This window comes from Mobula birostris, chromosome 2 (genome assembly GCF_030028105.1).
Source record: "Mobula birostris isolate sMobBir1 chromosome 2, sMobBir1.hap1, whole genome shotgun sequence".
NCBI lineage: Eukaryota > Metazoa > Chordata > Chondrichthyes > Myliobatiformes > Myliobatidae > Mobula > Mobula birostris.
In genome coordinates this window covers 33,517,909-33,539,246 of record NC_092371.1, presented here as the reverse complement: position 1 = coordinate 33,539,246, position 21,338 = coordinate 33,517,909, and the positions used below count along the sequence as shown (strand labels likewise).

Genomic DNA, 21,338 nt, shown 5'->3' with positions numbered 1-21,338 from the left:
GGATAGTTGGTTGTTTCAAGTGACTTTTATAATGCCCAATTAATTATATTTAAAATAATAATAATAAAAAACTAAGGTTGCATTGTCTGCTGTGGTCCTCTCGAACTGAAGAACAGGCATTGTCCTGAATAGCAAACCATTGCATGGAATTTTGGAGCTCATTAAATTTACAATTAATAGAAAGGATAAAAGTGCTTTTGAAAGCATGTGGTAATACACAATTTGACTGAAATTTAGAATGTGTTTTCCTTTTCAATGTTTTTAGCCTCTGCAGAAAGAGCTTTACCACAAGGATATCATCATAACAGGAACCAGAGAAATGCCACAGGAGCACCAGACAGAAAAGGTGCACCACATCCCAGGAGAGCACTTTCAACACCTAGGCCAGGAGAGTTGCTCCTAACCAAAGATTTTGGAGAAAGGAACCAAGATCGTAACTTTAATCACAATCCCAGGAATGCAGATGGGAGGCAAAATGGTCCCAGGGCGAATCGGAACACAGCTGGTAGAGCCCCCAGCGTTCAGGGCAATTGTCAAGGCCTCCAGCAGGTTAAGAGGGACCAGCACAATGAACATAGACATGAACCATGGAGAAGGAATGACTTTCCTGAGGGAGGCAGAGGAAGACAGGCTGAAACGCAGGATAATTTGCACCATCAGGAAAGGAGATCTCACAAAGTACACACAAAGGACAAAGAACACAGTGTGAGAAAGTTAGGTTATAAAGCACTGGAGAACCTTCTGGATAAAGAGCCATCTGAAATTGTTATAACATTAGCTTGCAGTTCTGGCCTGAAAGACGTATTAAATAAACAACTAGACATAGGTTTTATCCAACTCATTTGTAAAGTTTTGCATAAGGCTTGTCAGTCTAAGACTGATCGTCAGAGCATTCAACATCTCTTGGGCATGGTAAAGGACTCTCAATTTCTGAAGGTTCGATTGCCTCATTATGTGGTTCAGATGAGTACAGATTCGGTGCCTGTCCGTAGAGAGCAGTACCCTGAACATATTGAAAGAATTTTGTTCTTGCTTCAGGAATTAATAAGCATCTTTCCAGCCAGTTCAGTTCAAGAGGTGTCTATGGTAATTTTGGTATTGGACCCTACGGTGAATACACTACGGGCTGCTGGGGTTTCAATTGGTGAAGAGATTGAAAATAGTATGGAAAAGATAAAAAATATAATTCAACACTTACAGCAGAGAAAGCGAGATGGAACTCTCAAAAATGACACCCTTATGTTGCTAGACAATAAGGAAACAAATCCTGAAGACAACTACAGAAGAATGACCATCTATCCTACTTACAATGAGATGCATCTTGAAGAGAAGCCATTTCTGCGACCTAATCTAATTACTGAAAAATATACAAATGCTGAAGTGTACCTTGACACCCATTTTCGTCTTCTGAGAGAAGACTTTGTGAGACCTTTGAGAGAAGGTATCTTAGACTTGCTTCATAATTATGATGGCAAAGGCCTGAGGAGGAAAGTATTTGATGACATCAGAGTATATTTCAATACCCGCATCTTAGTCCCCCTGTGCACGGCTAGTGGTGTTGGGTATAAAGTTCAGTTTGACATGCAGCCCTTGAGGTTTGTCCGGTGGCAAAATTCAAAGCGTTTGCTGTATGGTTCACTTGTGTGTATGTCAAAGGACAACTTTGAGACATTACTTTTTGCAACTGTGTCAGATAGGGATCCTAAGAAACTCAAAGAAGGTATTGTCTATCTGTCCTTCAATGCACGAAGCCGGCCCCTGCTAGCTGAAGTAGAACCTTCAGATTGTTTTTTGATGGTGGAAACAACAGCATATTTTGAAGCCTACCGCCATGTTCTTGAAGGACTACAGGAGATAGAAGGGGAGGATATTCCCTTCCAGAAGTATATTGTAGAATGTAACACAGATATCCAGGCCCCAAGATACTTATATTACAATAGCCAATATGACCTTGAACCACTAATGAAGGAGAAAGCAAAACGCTCTGAGGAAATGGACAAAGACCCATTTCAAATTTTGATGAGGAACACCAAAATCATCGTTCTCAATAACACATCGTGGCCGTCAAAGGAAGCATTGAACTTGGATGAGTCACAGATGAAAGCTCTGAAGATGGCACTGACTAAGGAACTGGCCATCATACAAGGGCCTCCTGGAACAGGTACACTTGATGAAACACATTTTTAAAATTTTCATGTGTTGCATGCTTTACAAAATTGCAAAGTATATTTTAAAGAAATTTCTTTTATTTGTTTTATTCTCCCTCCCCTGCTCTCTATTCTGGAATTGTATGAGACTGAAGCTTTGAGATTACTGTGCATGTAGCTCCTTCAGAATACTGGTTTACATAGATGTTTACAGGAGATGGTCACAATCCTGCTGCTGGACTTCGACGGGATCTAATGATCATTCTATTGCCCTCGCAGTGCATATGTACAAAGCTAGCCTGGGAGTTAAACACCTTCTCAAAAATCACCCTGGCTGGAAGCTTTCTTCAGGGTTTTTAATGACGAAAAACTAGAAAAGCGACAGAGTTAAGTAAGATATGTATTAAATTCAATACAGAAACTTGTTATGAATATACAAATACCACAGATTATTCTCACGATCAGTGTTAACCAAGGCAATACACACATGCAACAGAACATTACTATGGTGTGTAGATCAGAGTGAGCCTGTGGCGCAATGACAGCTTACGAGTAATAGCAATAAACATAATACTTCCTTCAACGTACAGCGACTAAAAGTTTACAATATTAACTAGAACCTAAGACTCACCGTTATTGCTTTTCAAGTGCAAATAACGGGTGGATGGAGATGGTTGTCTTTCTGCCATGACCTTCAAAATGAATCCCAAATTACCTGTACGAGAAATGATGTAAAAGGCAGCTTATGTACAGGAAATGATGTTCGTACAAATTGAACTGCTTACAGAGTGAACATCACCTCTCAAGGCAGAACACAATCATTGTACTTTTGACTGGAGCTTCCCATAATACACATAGGGAAATGTGTGAGTCTAAGGTGAAGTGAAGATGAGCAAGAGCAGCGTAATGGCTGTATCTAAGGGCATGGGGATTGGATCAGTGAACATGGTGAGTGTCTGTGGCAAGGATAGTGTCCAGGGGCAGCAATGGATATGCACTCAGTGGCCACTTTATTAGGTACATCTGTACGTGTGCTGGTTAATGCAAATAACTAATCAGCCAATCACGTGGAGCAACTCGATGCATAAAAGCATGCGAACATGGTCAAGAGGTTCAGTTTTTGTTCCCCAAATATCAGAACCAGGAGGAAATGTGATCTGACTTTGACTGTGGAATGATTGTTGGTGCCAGATGAGGTGGTCTGAGTATTTCTGAAACTACTGATCTGGGATTTTCACACACAATAGTTTATAATGTTTACAGGGAATGGTGCAAAAACAAAAAAAAGTCTAGTGAGTAGCAGTTCTGTGGATGAAAATACCTTGTTAATGAGAGAGGTCAGAGGAGAATGGCCAAACTGGTTTAAGCTGACAGGAAGACAACAGTAATTCCAATAAACCCATGTGAGAACAGCAGTGTGCAGAAGAGCATCCCTGAATGCACAACATGTAGAATCTTGAAGTGGATAGGCTACAGCAGCAGAAGACCACAAGCTTCCTAATAAAGTGGCCGCTGAGTGTAGGTTCAAGGTTTGGGCTGTTGTGGAAGGGAGTGTGCAGGGTGAGAAGAGGGATATTGGGTGAAATCAATTCTGGTGAGGTGTGGTGAAGTCTGTTAGTGGTATGTAGATGAGGGAAAATGGTGGACCTCGTAAAACAGACAAATATGGGATTTGGAAAGATCTGTCTTTATGGGAGTTCACTGCCATTGTTATTGTGGCAATATAGAGATAAAGATATAAACATTGATTCCCCCCCCCCCCCCCCGCCACTGTGCTAACACTGGAGAAGCTCTGCATGTAGTTTCTTCATTGTTGCTGGCGACTTTAATCATCCAGTTTTAAAAACAGTCCCACCCAAATTCTATCAATGTGGATTTTGCTGCCAAAGGAGAAAATGCATTAGATATGGTTTACACCAGCATCTGTGGGGCTTACAAGGCAGCCCCAAGCACTCCTCCCACCCCGACTTTGTTTACTATAATCACTTATCTGTTATGTTAATACTTGCACACAGACCACTGCTTAAACAAGTCAAACCAGTCCACAAGGAAATGGGGGTTTGGCAACCTCAGCATTGCAGGATTGTTTTGAAAGCATGGATTGGAACTTGTTCAGGGAGGTGGCGACCTATGATCATCTTATAAACATGCCAGACCCATGACTGGCTGATTGGCGCAGTGAAGTGAGGACATCACTGCCATTCAATCCATCATGTTTTGGGCCAATGAGAAGCCATGGCTAACAGCAGAAGTCCAGGCACTGATGAAAGGACGGGATGATGGGGGGGGGGGGTGTGGAAATAAGATGGCTCTCAGGTCAGCAAGCAGTGCATTTTCCTGCACTATTAGGAAGGTGAAACAGGACTAACACATAACCTACAGCCATTTCCGTGATAGCAGGGACATGCTGCGAAGGTGGCAGGGCAATCAGACCATAATGGACTGTAAGACCACGCTGCAGACGAGTGACAGTGATGCTTCTCTTCCTGATAGGTTGAATGTCTTCTAACCAGGGTTTAACGATATGCTCGTGAGTAAGCCCCCACTCCCCACAGGAGCCAGCACCCTGGCCATAGCTGATGTAAGGCAGACCCCAGTCAGGGTCAACCCACACAAAGCGGCAGGGCCTGATAACACACCTGGTTGGGTGCTGAGAGACTGCAGCCTGGCTATCAGATGTTCTCACAGATGACTTTAACGTGTCCACCGTCTCTCCAGGCTTCAAGGCTGCCACCATTATCCCAGTGCCCAAGAGGCCGACGATAACCTGCCCTAACCTCTACCGTCCAGTGGCACTGATTTCAATAATAATGAAGTGCTTTGAACAGCTGGTCTTGACATGCATTAAACCTGCTTTCCCACTACATTGGACACTTACTAATTTGCATAATACTCAAATTGGTCCACCAATAATGCAATAGCCTCAGCCCCATACTTAGTCCTGCTCCGCCTGGAGTATGGTGTCTCTTACCTCAGTACACTGTTAAAAGGCTTCAGTTAGGCGTTCAGTACAAGTATTCCTCAGAACCTGGTGGACAAACTGTCGTTGTTGGGTCTGAACACCTCTGCGTAACTGGATCTTGGAGCCCTTGACAGAGAGATCTCAGACAGTCCCGTGTTGGCAGCAACATGTCTGGCTCCATCACACTGATCACCAGTGCCCCCCACTCTCCCCAGGGCTGTGTGCTCAGCCCACTGCTCACCCATAACTGGTCTGCAAGATCTAGTTGCACAACAGTATCCAAGCTTTTATTGAGGTGAATGGCCTCAATAATCATGATTGTTCCAGTGTGTTTTTAACTAGAAAACAAAAACTGAAGGAATCTGGTATCTGAAGACTAACCAAGATTTCCTTTACAAAAAAAAATTGAATTCATTCTTGCAATGTGTACTTATGGTTTTGCTTTACAATTTGTATAATGCTTCTGGAAAATTTGAAGCAAATAAATGTTGCAATGTGCATGTCAGTGATAATCTGATAGTTTTCTTCAAACTTTGTTAATAACAGTTAATTCATCATTTTCAGGAAAAACTTATGTCGGATTAAAAATTGTGCAAGCACTCCTACATAATGAGCAAATTTGGCAAACACATTTGCAGAAGGCTCCAGTTTTGGTGGTGTGCTATACAAACCATGCTCTTGACCAGTTTCTTGAAGGTAAGATTCTGTTTTTCTCTGCTTGAAATTTGTTTTCAAATTTATTCAAATTCTGAATATTATATATAGTTACCTCTGCATTTTGTTAACTGAAGCAATTTTCTATCTTTTTTGAGCCTACATAAATTAGATAGCTGTGTAATGAAGATGTTACTAAAGTTCCTTAATTGTTGTCTCTTGATTTATAATATTAAAGATTGATTGTACTGGAGTTTAATTTTTTAATATTTGTAATGGGCAGTGTGGAATAATAATCCTTATGTGGATCGTGTACATGATGTACTTTATTCATCAGTTGCAACTACACTATCAGAAGTGATGTACAAGGCTCAAATTAGTCATTAGTTGAAGAATACTGAATCTACCACATATTGCAATTAGATTTATTGGTTATAAGCCTGAGATACAATTCTGACAAATCTGTTGGAATTCTTTGAGGAAATAACGGGCAAGGTAGAGAAGAGAGAGTCAGTGGATATTGCTTACTTGGATTTTCAGAAGTTCTTTCATAAGATGCCACAATTGAGGCTGCTAAAGAAGATAAGAGCCCATGGTATTACTGTAAAGATACTAGCTTGGATGGAGATTGGCTGACTGGCAGGAGCCAGAGTGGGAATAAAGTGGGCCATTTCTGATCGGCTGTCAGTGACTAGTGGAGTTCTACAGGGGATGGCATTGGGACCGCTTCTTTTCACATGATATGTCAATGATTTGGATGATGGAATTGATGGCTTTGTGGCCGAGTTTTCAGATGATACAAAAATAAGTGAGGAGCAGGTAGTGCTGAGGAAGCATGGGGTCTGTAGAAGGAATAAGACAGATGAGGAGAATGGGCAAAGAAGAGCAGATGGAATACAATGTAGTGAAGTGTATGGTCATGCACTTTGGTAGAAGGAATAAACGCGTAGGCTCTTTTCTAATTGGAGAACAAATTCAGAAATCAGAAGTGCAAAGAGACTTATGAGTCCTTGTGCAAGATTTCTTAGAGGTTAATTTGCAGGTTGAGACAGTGGTAAGGAAGGCAGATGCAATGTTAGCATTCATTTCAAGAGGAATAGAATACAAAAGCAAGGATGTAATGCTGGGGCTTTATAAAGTATTGGTCATATTGGTGTATACACTTGGGAGTATTGAGAGCAGATCTGGGCCCCTTATCTGAGAAAGGATGTGCTGGTATTGGAGAGGGTCCGGAGAAGTTCGTGGATGATGCAGAGATAGGTGGAGAGACAGAGCAGTGAATTTGTGGAATTTATTGCCACAGGTGGTTGTGGACACCAAGTTATTGAGCACATTTAAAATGAAGGTTGATAAATTTTTGAGTAGTAATGGCATTAAATGTTACTGGGAGAAAGCAGAAGAATGGGGTTGAGAGGGATAATAATTTAGCTTTGATGGAACAGTTGAATAAACTTAATGGGCCGAACAGCTTAATTTTCCTCCTATGCTTGATGGTCTTATGGGCTAAAATCTTGTAGCATGTCTGCTACTGCAGGATATTATGAGTGCTGAATGTGGCTTGGAACATTGAGTTGCATGGTTCCATCTTATTTTTCATTTTGTAAGATTATAAAGAGGCTTGCAGGCCAAGTGATTAAGATATTAAACTCATTAAATTTCATTTGCATAGAAATTCTGTTTTATTATGCAAGGCAAGTGCTTATAATACTAACTTACTGTTCTATAATGTTATTTGAAATGACTAAATGATAGAAACTATATTTCTTGGTAAGGTTTTCTAAGAACATCCAGAAGCTAGACTAATATTCTGTTTTATTTTTCTTTTCCTTTCTCTAAAGATATTTGCTTGGAGATTCTGTAATGCTGTGCAATGTTTTTTTTACATACAAAGGGAATATAATTTTTTTTAAAGAAAATCTCAATTGCAAAACGCAATCAGGTACTTCCAGATATTTGATATGGATCCTTGTGATAAACTCACAAAGGTTTCAGATGTATGGATATCAAAGAGTATAAGACACAGTATTGATGTCATTTACGTGCAAGTTTCTATACAGGTGAAGGCAATGAACTCTCATTTCCACAGAACACAAGGAGATCTAAGCTGAAGGTTAAGGCATGTTGGGCTATTTAAGATCTAGCTCAATGTGAGTTACTGCTGCTTTGAGGTACCCTTCTTCCTCCAAGTGAATTTCACAAGCAACAAAGTATTAGTCATCCAAAGAAAGCACCAGAACCATTGCTTTGTCTTTCCATGGGAAATCCAACAGGAGTGCCATTAATAAAGTACTAAATGGCACAGAATGCAAACCCAGATTTTTAGTAAGAGCATAGGAGGTTTTTAAGAGAAGATGGTATTGGGGTGTTAGACAAAGGTTTCTCTCTTATCCGGCTCTGTCTGACAGAGGAGAAGCTTAGCCAAATCAACTTGTATAGTCATAGCAAAGAACAGCACAGAAACAGGCCCTTTGGTCCATCTAGTCCATGCTGAAACTATTTAAACTGCCTTCTCCCATCCACCTTCAATGGGACCATAGCCCTCCATACCCTACTATCCATGTACCTATCCAAGCTTCTATTAATGTTGAAATTGAGCTCGCATGCACCACTTGCATTTGTAGCTCATTCCAAACTCTCACGACCCTCTGAGTGAAGAAGTTTTCCCCTCATATTCCCATTAATTTTACACCTTTCACCTTTAACCCATGACCTCTGGTTATAGTCCCACCCAACTTCAGTTGAAAAAGCCCTCATTTCTAAATCCCTCATAATTTTGTATACCTCTATCAAATCTCCTCTCAATCTTTTACATTTTGAAGAAAACAGTGTTACTAATAAAACTTACTATTCTTTTGTCAGGAATCTATGGATTTTTGCACAACGGTCTGGTCAGAGTGGGTGGAAGGAGTAACAGCGAACTACTGAAAAGATTCACCTTGAAGGAACTGCGGAACGCCAGGGATTTCAGAAAAAAACTACCTCAGCACTTGCGAGGAGCCTATTTTGAAGTAAGAATGCAGCATGTATTCAGATTCTCAGCTAGCCACCAGCAAGATAATTATTAATTAGTGCATACTACTGGAGAAATCAGAATTTACAAGCTTTATATTGATATTCTTGAGCCTCTTTTAGCTGATGTATATCTATCGCTCTTGTTTAAACAACAAGATCCATCTTCAACACACTGTCCTAGTGTCCATTGCCTCGATATTAGACCTTTAAGTTGCATTTACTGCCCCCAACAAATCTGTATCCTGCCTGGTCATCAGTAGTGGTTGAAGACAGGAGATGAGCCAGGACTGAAGATGGAGTATTTGACTCCTGTGCCAGTTGATCTGGAGAGCAGAAAATTCTACACAATAGATTGAGTGTCAGGGGGAGGGGAGGGGAGGATAAAAGGGGATAGAGGGAAACTTCACTTCTTCTTTCCATTTTTAAAACTTTATGGCACCTACTTCTTTCTTCTGTTCTCTCCTCTTCACCTTCCTCTTCCTCTAACTTTTTCCCCTCTTCTTTCCCTCTTTCATTACCACTATCAAATTGGTATTTTTTATTTTAATTATATCTTCTTTAGTGTATAAAGCATTGCTAAGTCTCCATATCTTTAAATGAATATTAGCAACATTTGCATGAAGTAACTTATTAACTAAATTCTAAATTGTTAAAGGTAACAAACCAGATGAGAGAATCTGAGCAAAAGATTTGCACTGCAGCAAAACACTTGGAGTGCACAACACAAGGAATTCTCCATGAACAGTATTTGGAAAAATGCATCTCGCCAGTGCACTGGCAGAGCTTGCAGAGTGGATGGGTAAGAATTATTAGTTATTGCTCGATTTTCTTTCCTGTTACAATGAAGTATGTTGAAGAAATGGCTCCATAAATTTCATCATGCTTTATCACAACAAGTGATTGTTCATCATATGGACTCGAAGCAGTTTAGTAAACCTTTTTATTCAAGATGTCAGTAGATGACATCAGGGCGGATATAACAGTTTTTGGCTTTCCCTTTGTTGACTGATCATTAACTGGTCTAGGTTAGACAATTCATTACACAGCTCTTAATTTATCAAAGCTCACACTTTAATGTCTCCGCACAAACATCAATGTAAGTATGTTGAATCCAGACCAACAACTTAAAACATGAATTCTACTGTTCCCTCTGTACTAATACTCACTCGACACTGGTGCCAAGCTGTATGGGTCCTAATGCCCTTCCCTTGGACAACATTGGTGTCGTGGAGAGGGGAGACTTGCAGCATGGGCAACTGCTGGTCTTCCATACAACCTTGCTGAGGCCTGCGCCCTGGAGAGTGAAGACTTTCCAGGCGCAGATCCATGGTCTCGCAAGACTAACGGATGCCTTTAATACTCACTCAGACCACTTCTCCCATCTATAGCACCAAAATAGGGGATCTCCCATTGGCTAAAAGATTCATCCTTTTTCTCCTAGTCCCTAACATGGGCTATGATAGTTGACTTCTGGAGTTCTCGCTGCTTTTGAAGCCCCATATTTTTGTACTCTTTCCTTATCAGTTCAAATGCTGCGTTATGATCTTGTTGGCTCTGGCCTGTCTGGCTAATGTGTTTCAGCTTCCCATTGGTTCTAGTCCAAATTGTCAGGCATCAAATTGTTTATCTTTCTTTCTGTTGGTTCTGAATCACCCTGGTACTATGCTCAAGTTACTCAGGTGCAGACACAGATTCCCCTATTCATAAACCTGCAAGTAATATCATACCAAAGAAGCGTCACAAATAACTTCTTATTTGGAAATAATTTTTAGTTCATCAGATTATCAGGAGTATCACTGTGTCTGCTTTAAGCCATTTTGAAGATAGATCTGTTTCTGAGCAGAAACAGATCATAAGACAGTTCACAAAATAGAGGTTACAGAGCAGTTTCACAAAATGGCAACCTCCATTTCTTCAACCATATTGCAAGAACAAAGACAAATGGTTTGTCCACTTCCACTGTCCTTGACTCATTTGACTTTGATGTTGTCTACCAGATTTTAGTTCCTTCATGGACGACATCTTAACATCAACTGTAATGAAAGCTTTAACTTCTGTAATACAGATGACCTCTAAATAATTGATGAACTTTAGAGTATGTTTCAGAACTGAAATGCATTAGGTGTTCTTTGTTGTACATTCTTCCTGTATTAACTGATTTTTAAACACTAGTTTGAGTGTTTATGATCCTCTGTGTCTAAGCCATGAAACGTATTCAGTTTGAATTAATGACTCTGTAGCTCTTTCCACGCTGACCTGCCAAGTTTTTCCATGTTATGATGTTACCACAGATTTTAAGTTTTTTATTTTCATGAAGTTTTACTAAATGTTTTAATTTTGCAGATTTTTGATAATCAATTTCCTGGACAAAAGCATTCATTACTCTTAGAGTGGTTGGGTCTTGGCTTCATGGGTGTACCTGAAATTCCTGGAAGATCACCACTTAACATGGAAAATGCAGGTACTAAAATATTCAGATGTGTTTTATTGCAACTCTTAGGTTGTTACTGGGCCACAACTAACATTTTACTCCATGATTCTGAACCTAAGTTTTGAAAATCTCATGTTTCCATCTCAATTGCTGTGATAATGTTGGTTGAAAATCTGGGCAAAACATGCAATTATCCTGTAGTATTAAACTCAATAGAATTGGAGACATACAGGCTACCGAAAATTAGTGAAACTCTTGAGGTATGCAAGATTTCTATGAGAGAACTTAATGAAGAACAGAGAGACCAAGTACAGTTCCTTGAAAGTGGTGGCACTGATAGACAAGATGGTGAAACAGTTGCCTGACACAGTTGCCTTCATTGGTCAGGACACTGAGTGTAGGAGATGAAACGCTACGCTGCAGCTGTACAAAGCATTAGTGAGATGCAAGTATTGTGTGCAGTTCCAGTTGCCTAGTAATTGGAAACACACATGAAGTGCTAGAGGATCTCAGCAGATCAGGCAGCATCATGGGGAGGAACAAACAGTCAATGTTTTGGGCCAAGACTTCACCAGGACTCCAGCAATAGGAAAGATGTCATTAAGCTGGAAAGGGGGCAGTGAAGATTCATAGGGATGTTGTCAGGACTACAGAGCGAGACTGGCGGGGCCAGAGTGTGGGTGAGTTCCTAACTTAATACTTCTTGTCTATATTCACCAGAATAAAAGTGTGGAAAGTGGTGGAGTGGCTGATACTCTGGAATTTTTCAGCATTTTGGAGGAGGTGTTAGATGTCATGGATTTCACCAGGAAGGATAAATCCTCAATGCTTGGTGAGATCTATCTGCTGTGAGAGGCAAAGTGGGAAATTGTCGGGACCCTGAGGAGACCTGAATCTTTGTTTACCACAGGTCGTGAACCAGAAGACTGGAAGATAGCTAATATTGTTACTTTATTTGAAGATAGCAGTGATAAGTGAGGTAACTACTGGCCAGTGAACCTTGCGTGAGAGGTAGGGAGATTACTGAGGGAGAAAATAGAACATATTGTAGAATTTTGTGAATAAAACGTGTGTGTTGTTTTACATGCTTAACAAAAGCCACAGATGTTTACTTCCATTACAAACAAACCAAAAGAAGTCCTCTTACAGTGATATTATTACGTAAGACACCACCTCTTAAAGTGAGAGAAAACTACAGCACTACAGGACTCTATTCTGGCCCTATTCCTCATGTCCTTAAAAGAACTGAACCTTTTTTTTGTGTTAAGATGACCAGGAAGATGAGGATGAGGATAAAGATGACGAGGAAGAAGAACTCATTCATATCCCTGAGGAAGCAGAGCTCATTCAGGCAGAGAGAGTGATTGATGGGAATGAGCTAAAAATGAGGACCAGGAAGAAGGAAGATGCTGATATTGCTGAACTGGCAAGCACATTGTTAGCAATGAATCTGAACCAAGGAACTCAGGCAGCACACCAAATAGAAGAAGGCTGGCAAGTAAGTGTAGACTAGAGGTTCTGAAATTAGATCTTTTCATTAAAGTTCGAAGTGCTTGAAATTGTCAAATCTAATGTAAGTAACAAGCACTGTTACTTGGTTCAGTGCAAATTCAGCAGAGTATACTGCATGTGTACTCTGTACTGTACTGTACCAGTGTGGGTCAGCAAATACTGGGCTCATTATGGATAGAAAGTCTTGGGCAGATGCTGCATAACAAGAATATACACTTGAGCAGCTATTCTGTACTCAAGTTGCTTGTATTTCAAAATAACTTGTTCATATGGCTTCTCAGTCCTGCTCTTAGCATGGTGTGTCCTTGCTTTTGAACAGCAACAACGCACACAGAAGAAGAAAATGAAAAAGAAAGCAAAAGGGGAACTGCAGAAGAGTGGTGTTATGTCTGCAGCAGAGCAGAAAAAAATTACCAATATCTGGCTGCTCCCTCTCGAGGACAGGTGGCGTCTGTACAGGTGAGAGGATGCACATTGCTCTCTATCAATATTCCCTCTTTCATTGGAAAAAAAACAATAAGCTGCAGATGCTGGAATATTATAAAGAGTAAATGCTGAAAATATTCAGTAGATGAAGCATCATCAGTAGAGAGGGATGTATTTGTGTTTCAGGTTGATCAACTGATGAAATGTCATTTTATCTGATCTCAGTAATTAATTCTTTTCTTCTCTTGGCAATCTGGCTGCTGCCTGAATTTTCTGTTTCAAGTTTAAATTGGCCAGTGTGTTGTGTTTTCATTGTTAATAAACCCCCTGGTGCTCTTGAAACCATCATTTGGTTGCATTAGCCATGATGTTATTAAATAATGGAGTTCACCAGAGGAAATGAGTGGCCTCTTCCTGTTCCCAGTTCAAATATCCATCGATAAGGCATGGATAGTATGCCCAAGGAAGTATGAGGATGGAGGAGGAAAGGATCAGGCCTGTCTTGATCCAGAATGAGTGAGATGAGAGAAGAAAGATTAGGACGTCTAGTTTGCAGTATCATTTGAGGTAGTCTCTCAGTGTCTTAGACTTGTTTTTTTTTGGTTTTTAGGGATGGATTTGGGGACAGAGCGGGGAGTTATGGGTTAGGTTAGGGTTGAGGGACAGGGATGTGGTGGAATTAGAGGACAGGCAAGGATCTAGCTCAGTGCTCAAAAGCCAGTTGCATAGACAGATGAAGAAGGACATCTGTGGTTGGATATTAAGCCAGCTAGGATGAGGATTCATGGCCCCAGTTCAATGAGTCATTGGTGCATTCTGGGACTGGAGTTCCATGCTGGTGACCCACTAGGTTTGCAAGTCAGCAAGACCGGAGCTTGAGGCCTGGGGTTCGGGGTCCTAGTCATCAGAGAATCCAGAATTCAAGGCTTAGTGCGAGTCCTTATTCATTGCCATCGGTGAATCCTGGGGTCGAAAGCATGACCAAAGCCTGAAAGTCTTGACGGAAGTTGAGGTCTGATGCTGGAGTATCTGAGTATGCTGGGTAAATCAAAGGCCCAATGTCTGCAAATCCACTAGTCCGCTGGAGGCCTGAGACAGCCTGTCTTGGGCCTGTTTTTGGGCTAAAGGACACATTGCCCCACATACTGCCATCACTAATAAATATTTCATCCCCACTTGTCATCTGCAAAAGATTGCAGTAACGGTACTCTGTAGATTAAAATGCAGCCATTTCCTGAGATCTCTGGTTGTTCGAACCTGGGTAAAGTCAGCAAAGGCTATTAGCCACCAGTTAGTGGAAAAAGACTGACATGCCATGGTTCAGTACTTGAAAACCTGGCACATTGGAAAGGAATAGTTATGAACTTTTCCCATAACGTTAGTGAATCTGTGATTAATTAATGTAAAACTTTGAAATTCTAGATTGTGGTTATCCATATATCAGATGGATATAAGGCGACGGATAATCCAGCATGAGCAGCTGTATCAAACAGCAGCTGACAGACTGACAGAGTTGAGGCTACAAGAAGACCTCTGGGTCCTGAAGGAAGCTAAAGTTGTTGGAATGACAACCACAGGTTTGGTCTCCTTAAGTCTATTAAGTATGTGAGTCAATAGAGTTTGGGCACTTACTTAAAAACTCACCTGGATATAAATTGGCTTTAACCTCCAGGAGACCTGGGGGTCAGAGTCAGAGCAATACAGCCCACATTGCCCTATGTTGCAAGGAATTAAAACATAGGCTGGCCAAACTTTCCCTCTTATTCAGGGCCCTCTGGCCCTTGCAGCATTCTTGCAAGTCTTTTCTGCACTCTTTCCAGTTTAATCATGCCTTTCCTATAAGAGCATTCAAACTGTATACATACTCCAAACACAGGCTAGCCAACAACTTAGTATAATGCAACATAATGTCCTAATTTCTATGCTCAAAGTCCTGACTGATAAAAGACAGCAGGCAACACACATTTTTCACTACCATGTTTACTTGTGATCCCACTTCCAACAAACTATGCACTTTTATTCCTCAGTCTTCTGTTCCATTGACTATGGGGGTCCATAATACAATCCCACCAGAGAGACCGTCCTCTTGTTTCGAAGTTCTCCCCATGTGGCCTCATTGGATGACCCCCAGATTGTCATCCCCAAGTATTCCTGTTACATCCTGCCTTATTAATAATGCAGAACTCTTTCCTCATTTACCTGTACTTATGTCACACCTGTAGCATGGGAAAATTGAATTGATGGTTCTCCTTTCTCTGAGTCATATTTCTGTTATAACTATAAACATCCCACACCTGAGTCAATTTGTGCTGTGTTCATCCGCCTTACCTGTAATGAAAAAAACCTTGTGCAATGAAATGAGCGTTGTAACTGAGTATTCCTTTCCCTGCTTTTACAATCTCCTTAGTTATCCTGATTACCTAATTTGCTTTCACTGTTCACTGCTTTAACCTGCTTCAAAGGCCCAGCTCCCTGCCAAATTTGTTTAAACCCTCCTGTGTAGCACAACGATATTGCTCCCTGTCCCATTCAAGTGCAACCCATCCACCTTGTTCGGCCTATCTCTACCCCAGAAGAGATCCCAGTGGTCCAAGAACCTGAATCCCCACCCTTTTGGCCAGCTGCTCAGCCACAAGTACGTCTGGCCTATCCTTCCAATTCTGACCTGGCTTGCGTATGGCACTATAGAGATCACTACCCTCAAAGGAAGATGCTTCTAACTTCTTACCTCACTCCGTACTCATTTTGCAAGACCCCAATCCTTGTTTTACTTATGTCATTCGTACAATGATCTCTAGCTGCTCCTCTTCCCCCTCAGCTATTTTCTACAGCCACTCAGAGACATCCCTAATCTTGGCGTTTAGAGGCAACATACCATTCTGGTATCTCTTCTGCAGTCACCGAATCTCATGTCTGCTTCCCTCACTATTGAATATTTTATCATTGTTAACCTGTCTGACTTCATCTTTTCCTTTCGAGCTTGATGTAGTTACTGTGCCAGAGACCTGAATACTATTGCTGGCACCTGAAAATATATCCCCCTCCTTCCCTCCCCCAGAGTAATACAGCCCAGAGACAGGCCTTCAGTCCAATTGGTCCATGTCAACAGTATCCAAAGAGGTATACCAGTTATTTATCTGGAGCCTAAACCTTGGGTTGGTCACCTCCATAGAAGTCTCATAAATGATGTTCTCAAATTCCCAGATGTTCCTACTCTTTCTCCGTTTCTTTGACCCAGTCTATCAGGAAATGCAGCTTCACACTGATGTCATTAGAGACTGAGATTCCTTGATTTCCCACATCCTACAGAACAGCATTCCACTGCTCTAACTACCATTCTACCTATACTAAATCAAGTACCAAGGATCAGCAACAAAATCAACTTTACTTGTACTTCTTCACCAAAGCCTTTTTAAAGATGCATGTTCACTCTCAACACCTGGGCCATTTGCTCAGCCTCCTCACATCAAAGCCTAAGCTCATCACTTCTACGAAGCCCTATCTTGTAACTGCAGCTCAAAAATGGCTGCTCAACTTTCTTGTTTTTGGCTGCTGTTAATTAGCTAATTAACCAATCCACTGTTAACATGCTTCTTTTTGGAACCTCACCAGCAAAGCCTGAAACCTGGTTCATTTAAAACTTTACCACTGCTCTGTGATAAATGTGTAAATGAAATGTAAACTTGTTTTAATATGGTTTAAGGCCATTTAATATGGTGTTGGCACGTGGACAAGTGGTTAAGGCGTTGGTCTAGTGACCTGAAGGTCGCTAGTTCGAGCCTCAGCTGAGGCAGTGTGTTGTGTCCTTGAGCAAGGCACTTAACCACACATTGCTCTGCGACGACACTGGTGCTAAACTGTATGAGTTCTAGTGCCCATCCCTTGGACAACATCTGTGGCATGGAGAGGGGAGACTTGCAGCATGGGCAACTGCCGGTCTTCCATACAACCTTGCCCAGGCCTGCGCCCTGGAAACCTTCCAAGGCGCAAATCCATGGTCTCACGAGACTAATGGATGCCTATGAAGGCCATTCAGCCTAATCAGTGTGCTTTCCGTTCCATCATGACTGATTTTTATTATCTCTCTCCCATAATCCTGCATTCTTCCCATAACCTTTGATGCCCTTACTAATCAAAAACCAATCCGCTTCAACTTTAAATATACCCAGTGACTTAGCCTCAACAGTAGTCAGTGGCAATAAATTCCACAGATTCACCACACTCTGGCAATGGAAATTCTTCCTCACCTCTGCTCTAAAGGGATGTTCTTGGATTCTGAGGCTGTGCCTTCTGGTCCTAGACTCCACATTTGTGGGAAACATCCTCTCCATGTTCACTCTAACTAGGTCTTTAAATATTCAATAGTTTTCAATGAGATCCCCCCTCATTCTTCTAAAGTCTAGTGAGTATAGGCTCAGAGTTATCAAACACTCCTCATATATAAACCCTTCTATCCCTGAGATTCTCATGAACCACCTCTAGACCCTCTGCAATACCATGACATCTTTTCTCAGATAAGAGTCCCGAACTGCTGTCAATACTCCAGACGTGCTCTGACCAATACCTTATAAAGCCTCAGCATTACATGCTTACTTTTATATGAGAGGCCTTTTAAAATGAATTGTATTTGTAGTAAGTTAACCATTAGTGAATACTGCTCCATGACTCCCAAGTCCCTTTGCACCTCTGATTTTTGAATTTACTCTCCAATTAGAAAATAGTCTGCACATTTATTCCTTCTACCAAAGTGTATGACCATACACTTCACTGTATTCCATCTGCACTTCTGTGCCAAGTCCTCTAATCTGTCTAATTTCTTGTGCAGACTCTATGCTTCCTTAGCACTATCAGCTACCTTTGTATCATTCACAAACTTGGCCACACAGCCATCAAGTCCATCATCCAAATCATTGACATATAATGTGAAAGGAAGCAGTCCCAACACTAACCTCTGTGGAACACCACTAGTCACCAGCAGCAAACCAGTGAAGACCTTCTTTATCCCCTGTCTCCTACCAGTCAGCCAGTGTTCTGTCAATGCAAGTATCTTTCCGGTATCACCATAGGCTCTTGCTAATCGGCCTCAAGTGTAGCATCTTGTCAAAGGCCTTCAGAAAATCCAAGTAAACAACATCCACTGACTCTCCTTTGTCTATCCTGCTTGTTATTTCCTCAAAGAATTCCAATAGATTTGTCAGACAAGATTTCCCCTTCAGACCATGCTGACTTGGCCCAGTGTATCATGTGCCCCAACAACCTCGGAACCTTATCCTTAATAGTGGACGCCAATATCTTACTGGACACTGAAGTCAGGCTAGCTAGCCTATAATTTCCCGTCTTAGCCCCTTCCCTTCTTAAAAGTGGAGTGGAATTTGCAATTTTCCAGTCCTTTGGAATGATTCTAGAATCGAATGATTCTTGAAAGATCAAGTTGGTTGATGCACATTGTACAAAAATCTTCATTTATCTATGTAGCAAGGTACCCGAAGGTTGATATGGGCAGCAAATTGGCACAGCTGACAGGACCACTACCTCACATTGCTGGAATCTGAGGTTCAATCCTGCCTTTGGGTGCTATCTATGTGTTATTTGTATGTTGTCCTTATGACTGTGTGGCTTCCTTTGGTTGCTCTGTGCTCTGGTTTCCTCCTATGAACAAGTTCACATGGATTACTAGGGTAATTGGACATTGTAATTTACCCCTAATGTGTAGGTGAGTGGTAAACTCTGGGAAGAGATAATGGAATGTGGGGGGAATAAAGCTGGATTAGTGTAAATAAGTGGGTGGTTGATGGTCACTGTGGACTTAGTGGGTGAAAGGGCCAGTTCCTGTACTGTACCTCTCTCCTACTCCACGTTCTCCAAGATTTTATAGAAATTACACAATCTAGCTATATGATCATCGCCTGTCTCATTGCTCAATTAGGATTTAAGTGTCCCCTTTCCCGCTGCCACTACTGTTTGCTACTTATTTTGTAATTGCTGATGTACTCAACAGCTACCAAAGGAGAACCCAATGGACTTTCCTGTTATCCATTCCAGTTGACGCCACTCTCTGGCCCTCAGTAGATTATATGTGAAGAGGTTGTTTGCTATGGTGGGGGAGTCTAAGACCAGATGATACAGCATCAGAATAGAGGGTTGTCCTCTTAAAATGGAGGTGAGGAGGAATTTCTTTAGCCAGAGAGTGGCGAATCTGTGGAATTTGTTGCCAGAGGTGGCTGGGAGGCCAAGGCAGAGGTTGATAGATTCTTGATTAGTCAGGGCATGAGGAATACAGGGAGAAGGCAGGAGATTGGGGCCGAGAGGGAAAATGGATCAGCTGTGATGAAATGGTTTAGCAGACTCCAGGGGCCAAATGGCCTAATTCTGCTCCTGTGTCTTCTGGTTTTATAGTCTAAATGTTGAACTTGAAACTCCATCCACCACTTCTACTGGCAGCTTGTTCCACACTCTCACCACTCTCTGAGTGAAGAAGTATCCCTCAGGTTCCCTTTAAACATTTCACCTTTCACCCTTTACGAATGACCTCTAGTTCTAATCTCACCCAACCTCAGTGGAATCTCAAGTGTTAAACTGAATTATTCATTTAAATAGGTGCAGCTAAATACAGGAAGGTTCTGCAGGAAGTACAGCCCGGCATTGTGGTGGTAGAAGAAGCTGCTGAGGTTCTTGAAGCCCATTTAATAACAACACTCAGCAAAGCATGTCAACATCTCATTCTGATTGGAGACCATCAACAGGTCAGTATGCACTGTTTCCTCCCTATTGTCCCTTCAGTAGTTGGTAATTAATTGACTTTCATAACCTTGTTTTCATTCTCACCCAATTGTTATGAAGTTCAAGGTTCAAAGTACATTCAATATCAAAGTATGTTTACTACGTACAAGCTTGAGTTTCATCTCCTTAGAGGCAGCCACAAAACAAAGAAACCTGATAGAACCCATTTAGAAAGATCATCAAACACCCAATGTGCAAGGAAAAAAAACAAATTGTGGAAACAATAAAAGTAACCATTAACATTCAGAACTGAAGTTCACAAAAGTGAGTCCACAGCCATTAAACCAGTTACAGCCGATCCAGGAGCACGTTAGTTGCAGGCCACAGTCTCAGTTCAGCGCACAAATGAGTAAAACAAAATGAAATTGATGATATCTATTTCCACCCTTTTTTCTGAAATCTAACAATTCAATGGAATTGGGTATCCTAGCAACTAATGTATAATGTTCATCTTCTTCATCTATCCACCCCACAGATCAGGTGCTTTTGAACTGACCAATGGCAGGTAAACATGTAGGAAGAATTACTTTATTTTTGATTATTTCACCTTACAAATAGATGCAAAAGCCCTTGGACTAGAATTTGTACTTGTGCTTTCATGTTTGATTGCATATTTCTTCCAGTTACATCTCTTTTGGGTGAATCTTAATGGCCTAAGCATTCCTTCTCACAACACTGAGCAAAATGTTATGCAGCTGAAAATAGAGCAATATCAAACCCAGTCCCGGCTGCATATCCCCTGGCAGGAACGCAATTGCGTGACTTCTTGATGGGACTTTCATTAGCTATAGAAATGTTATACTAGCATCCAATTACAGGTTGAGTACCCCTTATCCAAAATTCCGAAAGCCCTCTGAAATCCAATATTTTTTCAAGTGCTGATATGATGGAAATTTCCCTAAAGCATTGGGAAAGTTCCCAGATGACATGCGGGTCCCCAAGCATTACAGTCAGCTCTGAGAAGTGATCTAACATATGTAATGAACAAAAGTTAATGAGAAATAGAAAAACACCGTATAAAGTGAAAAATAAAAATCTTGATTGTGTATTGAAAGAGTGGATTTGTCAATGTCAGAGTTAATATATGCCATTTAAAATGGTATGCTGGTCATGAAACAAAGATCTATCATGACAATCTAAAATTGAAGGTAATTGTGAATATTTAGTAGGCTGGTTGCAGAAATTTAAGAAAAGAAAACATTTTAAAGATAAAGCATCTGCTGATCATGAAACAGCAGAAAAATACGTTGATATTTATGAAGATCATCACTGATGAAAAATTTAACACCAGAAAAAGTATACAATGCTGATTGTTTTTTTATAATTTACATAAAACAAAAAAGTAAAATACAAATACAGTATACTGTAACCTTTTAATTAAAACATGGCAGCGTAGGGGAGACTGAAAGCCTGC

General features: G+C 41.0%; 1 protein-coding gene across 3 annotated transcripts in view; it reads left to right on the top strand.

Moving 5' to 3' along the window:
* Window positions 1–21,338, top strand: part of znfx1 (zinc finger, NFX1-type containing 1) — a 51,362-nt gene that overhangs the window by 16,699 nt on the left and 13,325 nt on the right. For all 3 annotated transcript variants that reach the window (XM_072239744.1, XM_072239737.1, XM_072239751.1), the window contains exons 3-11: window positions 266–2,161; window positions 5,674–5,805; window positions 8,623–8,771; window positions 9,431–9,574; window positions 11,119–11,236; window positions 12,475–12,704; window positions 13,038–13,177; window positions 14,567–14,721; window positions 19,742–19,887. In XM_072239744.1, coding sequence (XP_072095845.1) covers window positions 266–2,161; window positions 5,674–5,805; window positions 8,623–8,771; window positions 9,431–9,574; window positions 11,119–11,236; window positions 12,475–12,704; window positions 13,038–13,177; window positions 14,567–14,721; window positions 19,742–19,887 — 3,110 coding nt within the window. The remainder of the gene's footprint in view (window positions 1–265; window positions 2,162–5,673; window positions 5,806–8,622; window positions 8,772–9,430; window positions 9,575–11,118; window positions 11,237–12,474; window positions 12,705–13,037; window positions 13,178–14,566; window positions 14,722–19,741; window positions 19,888–21,338) is intronic.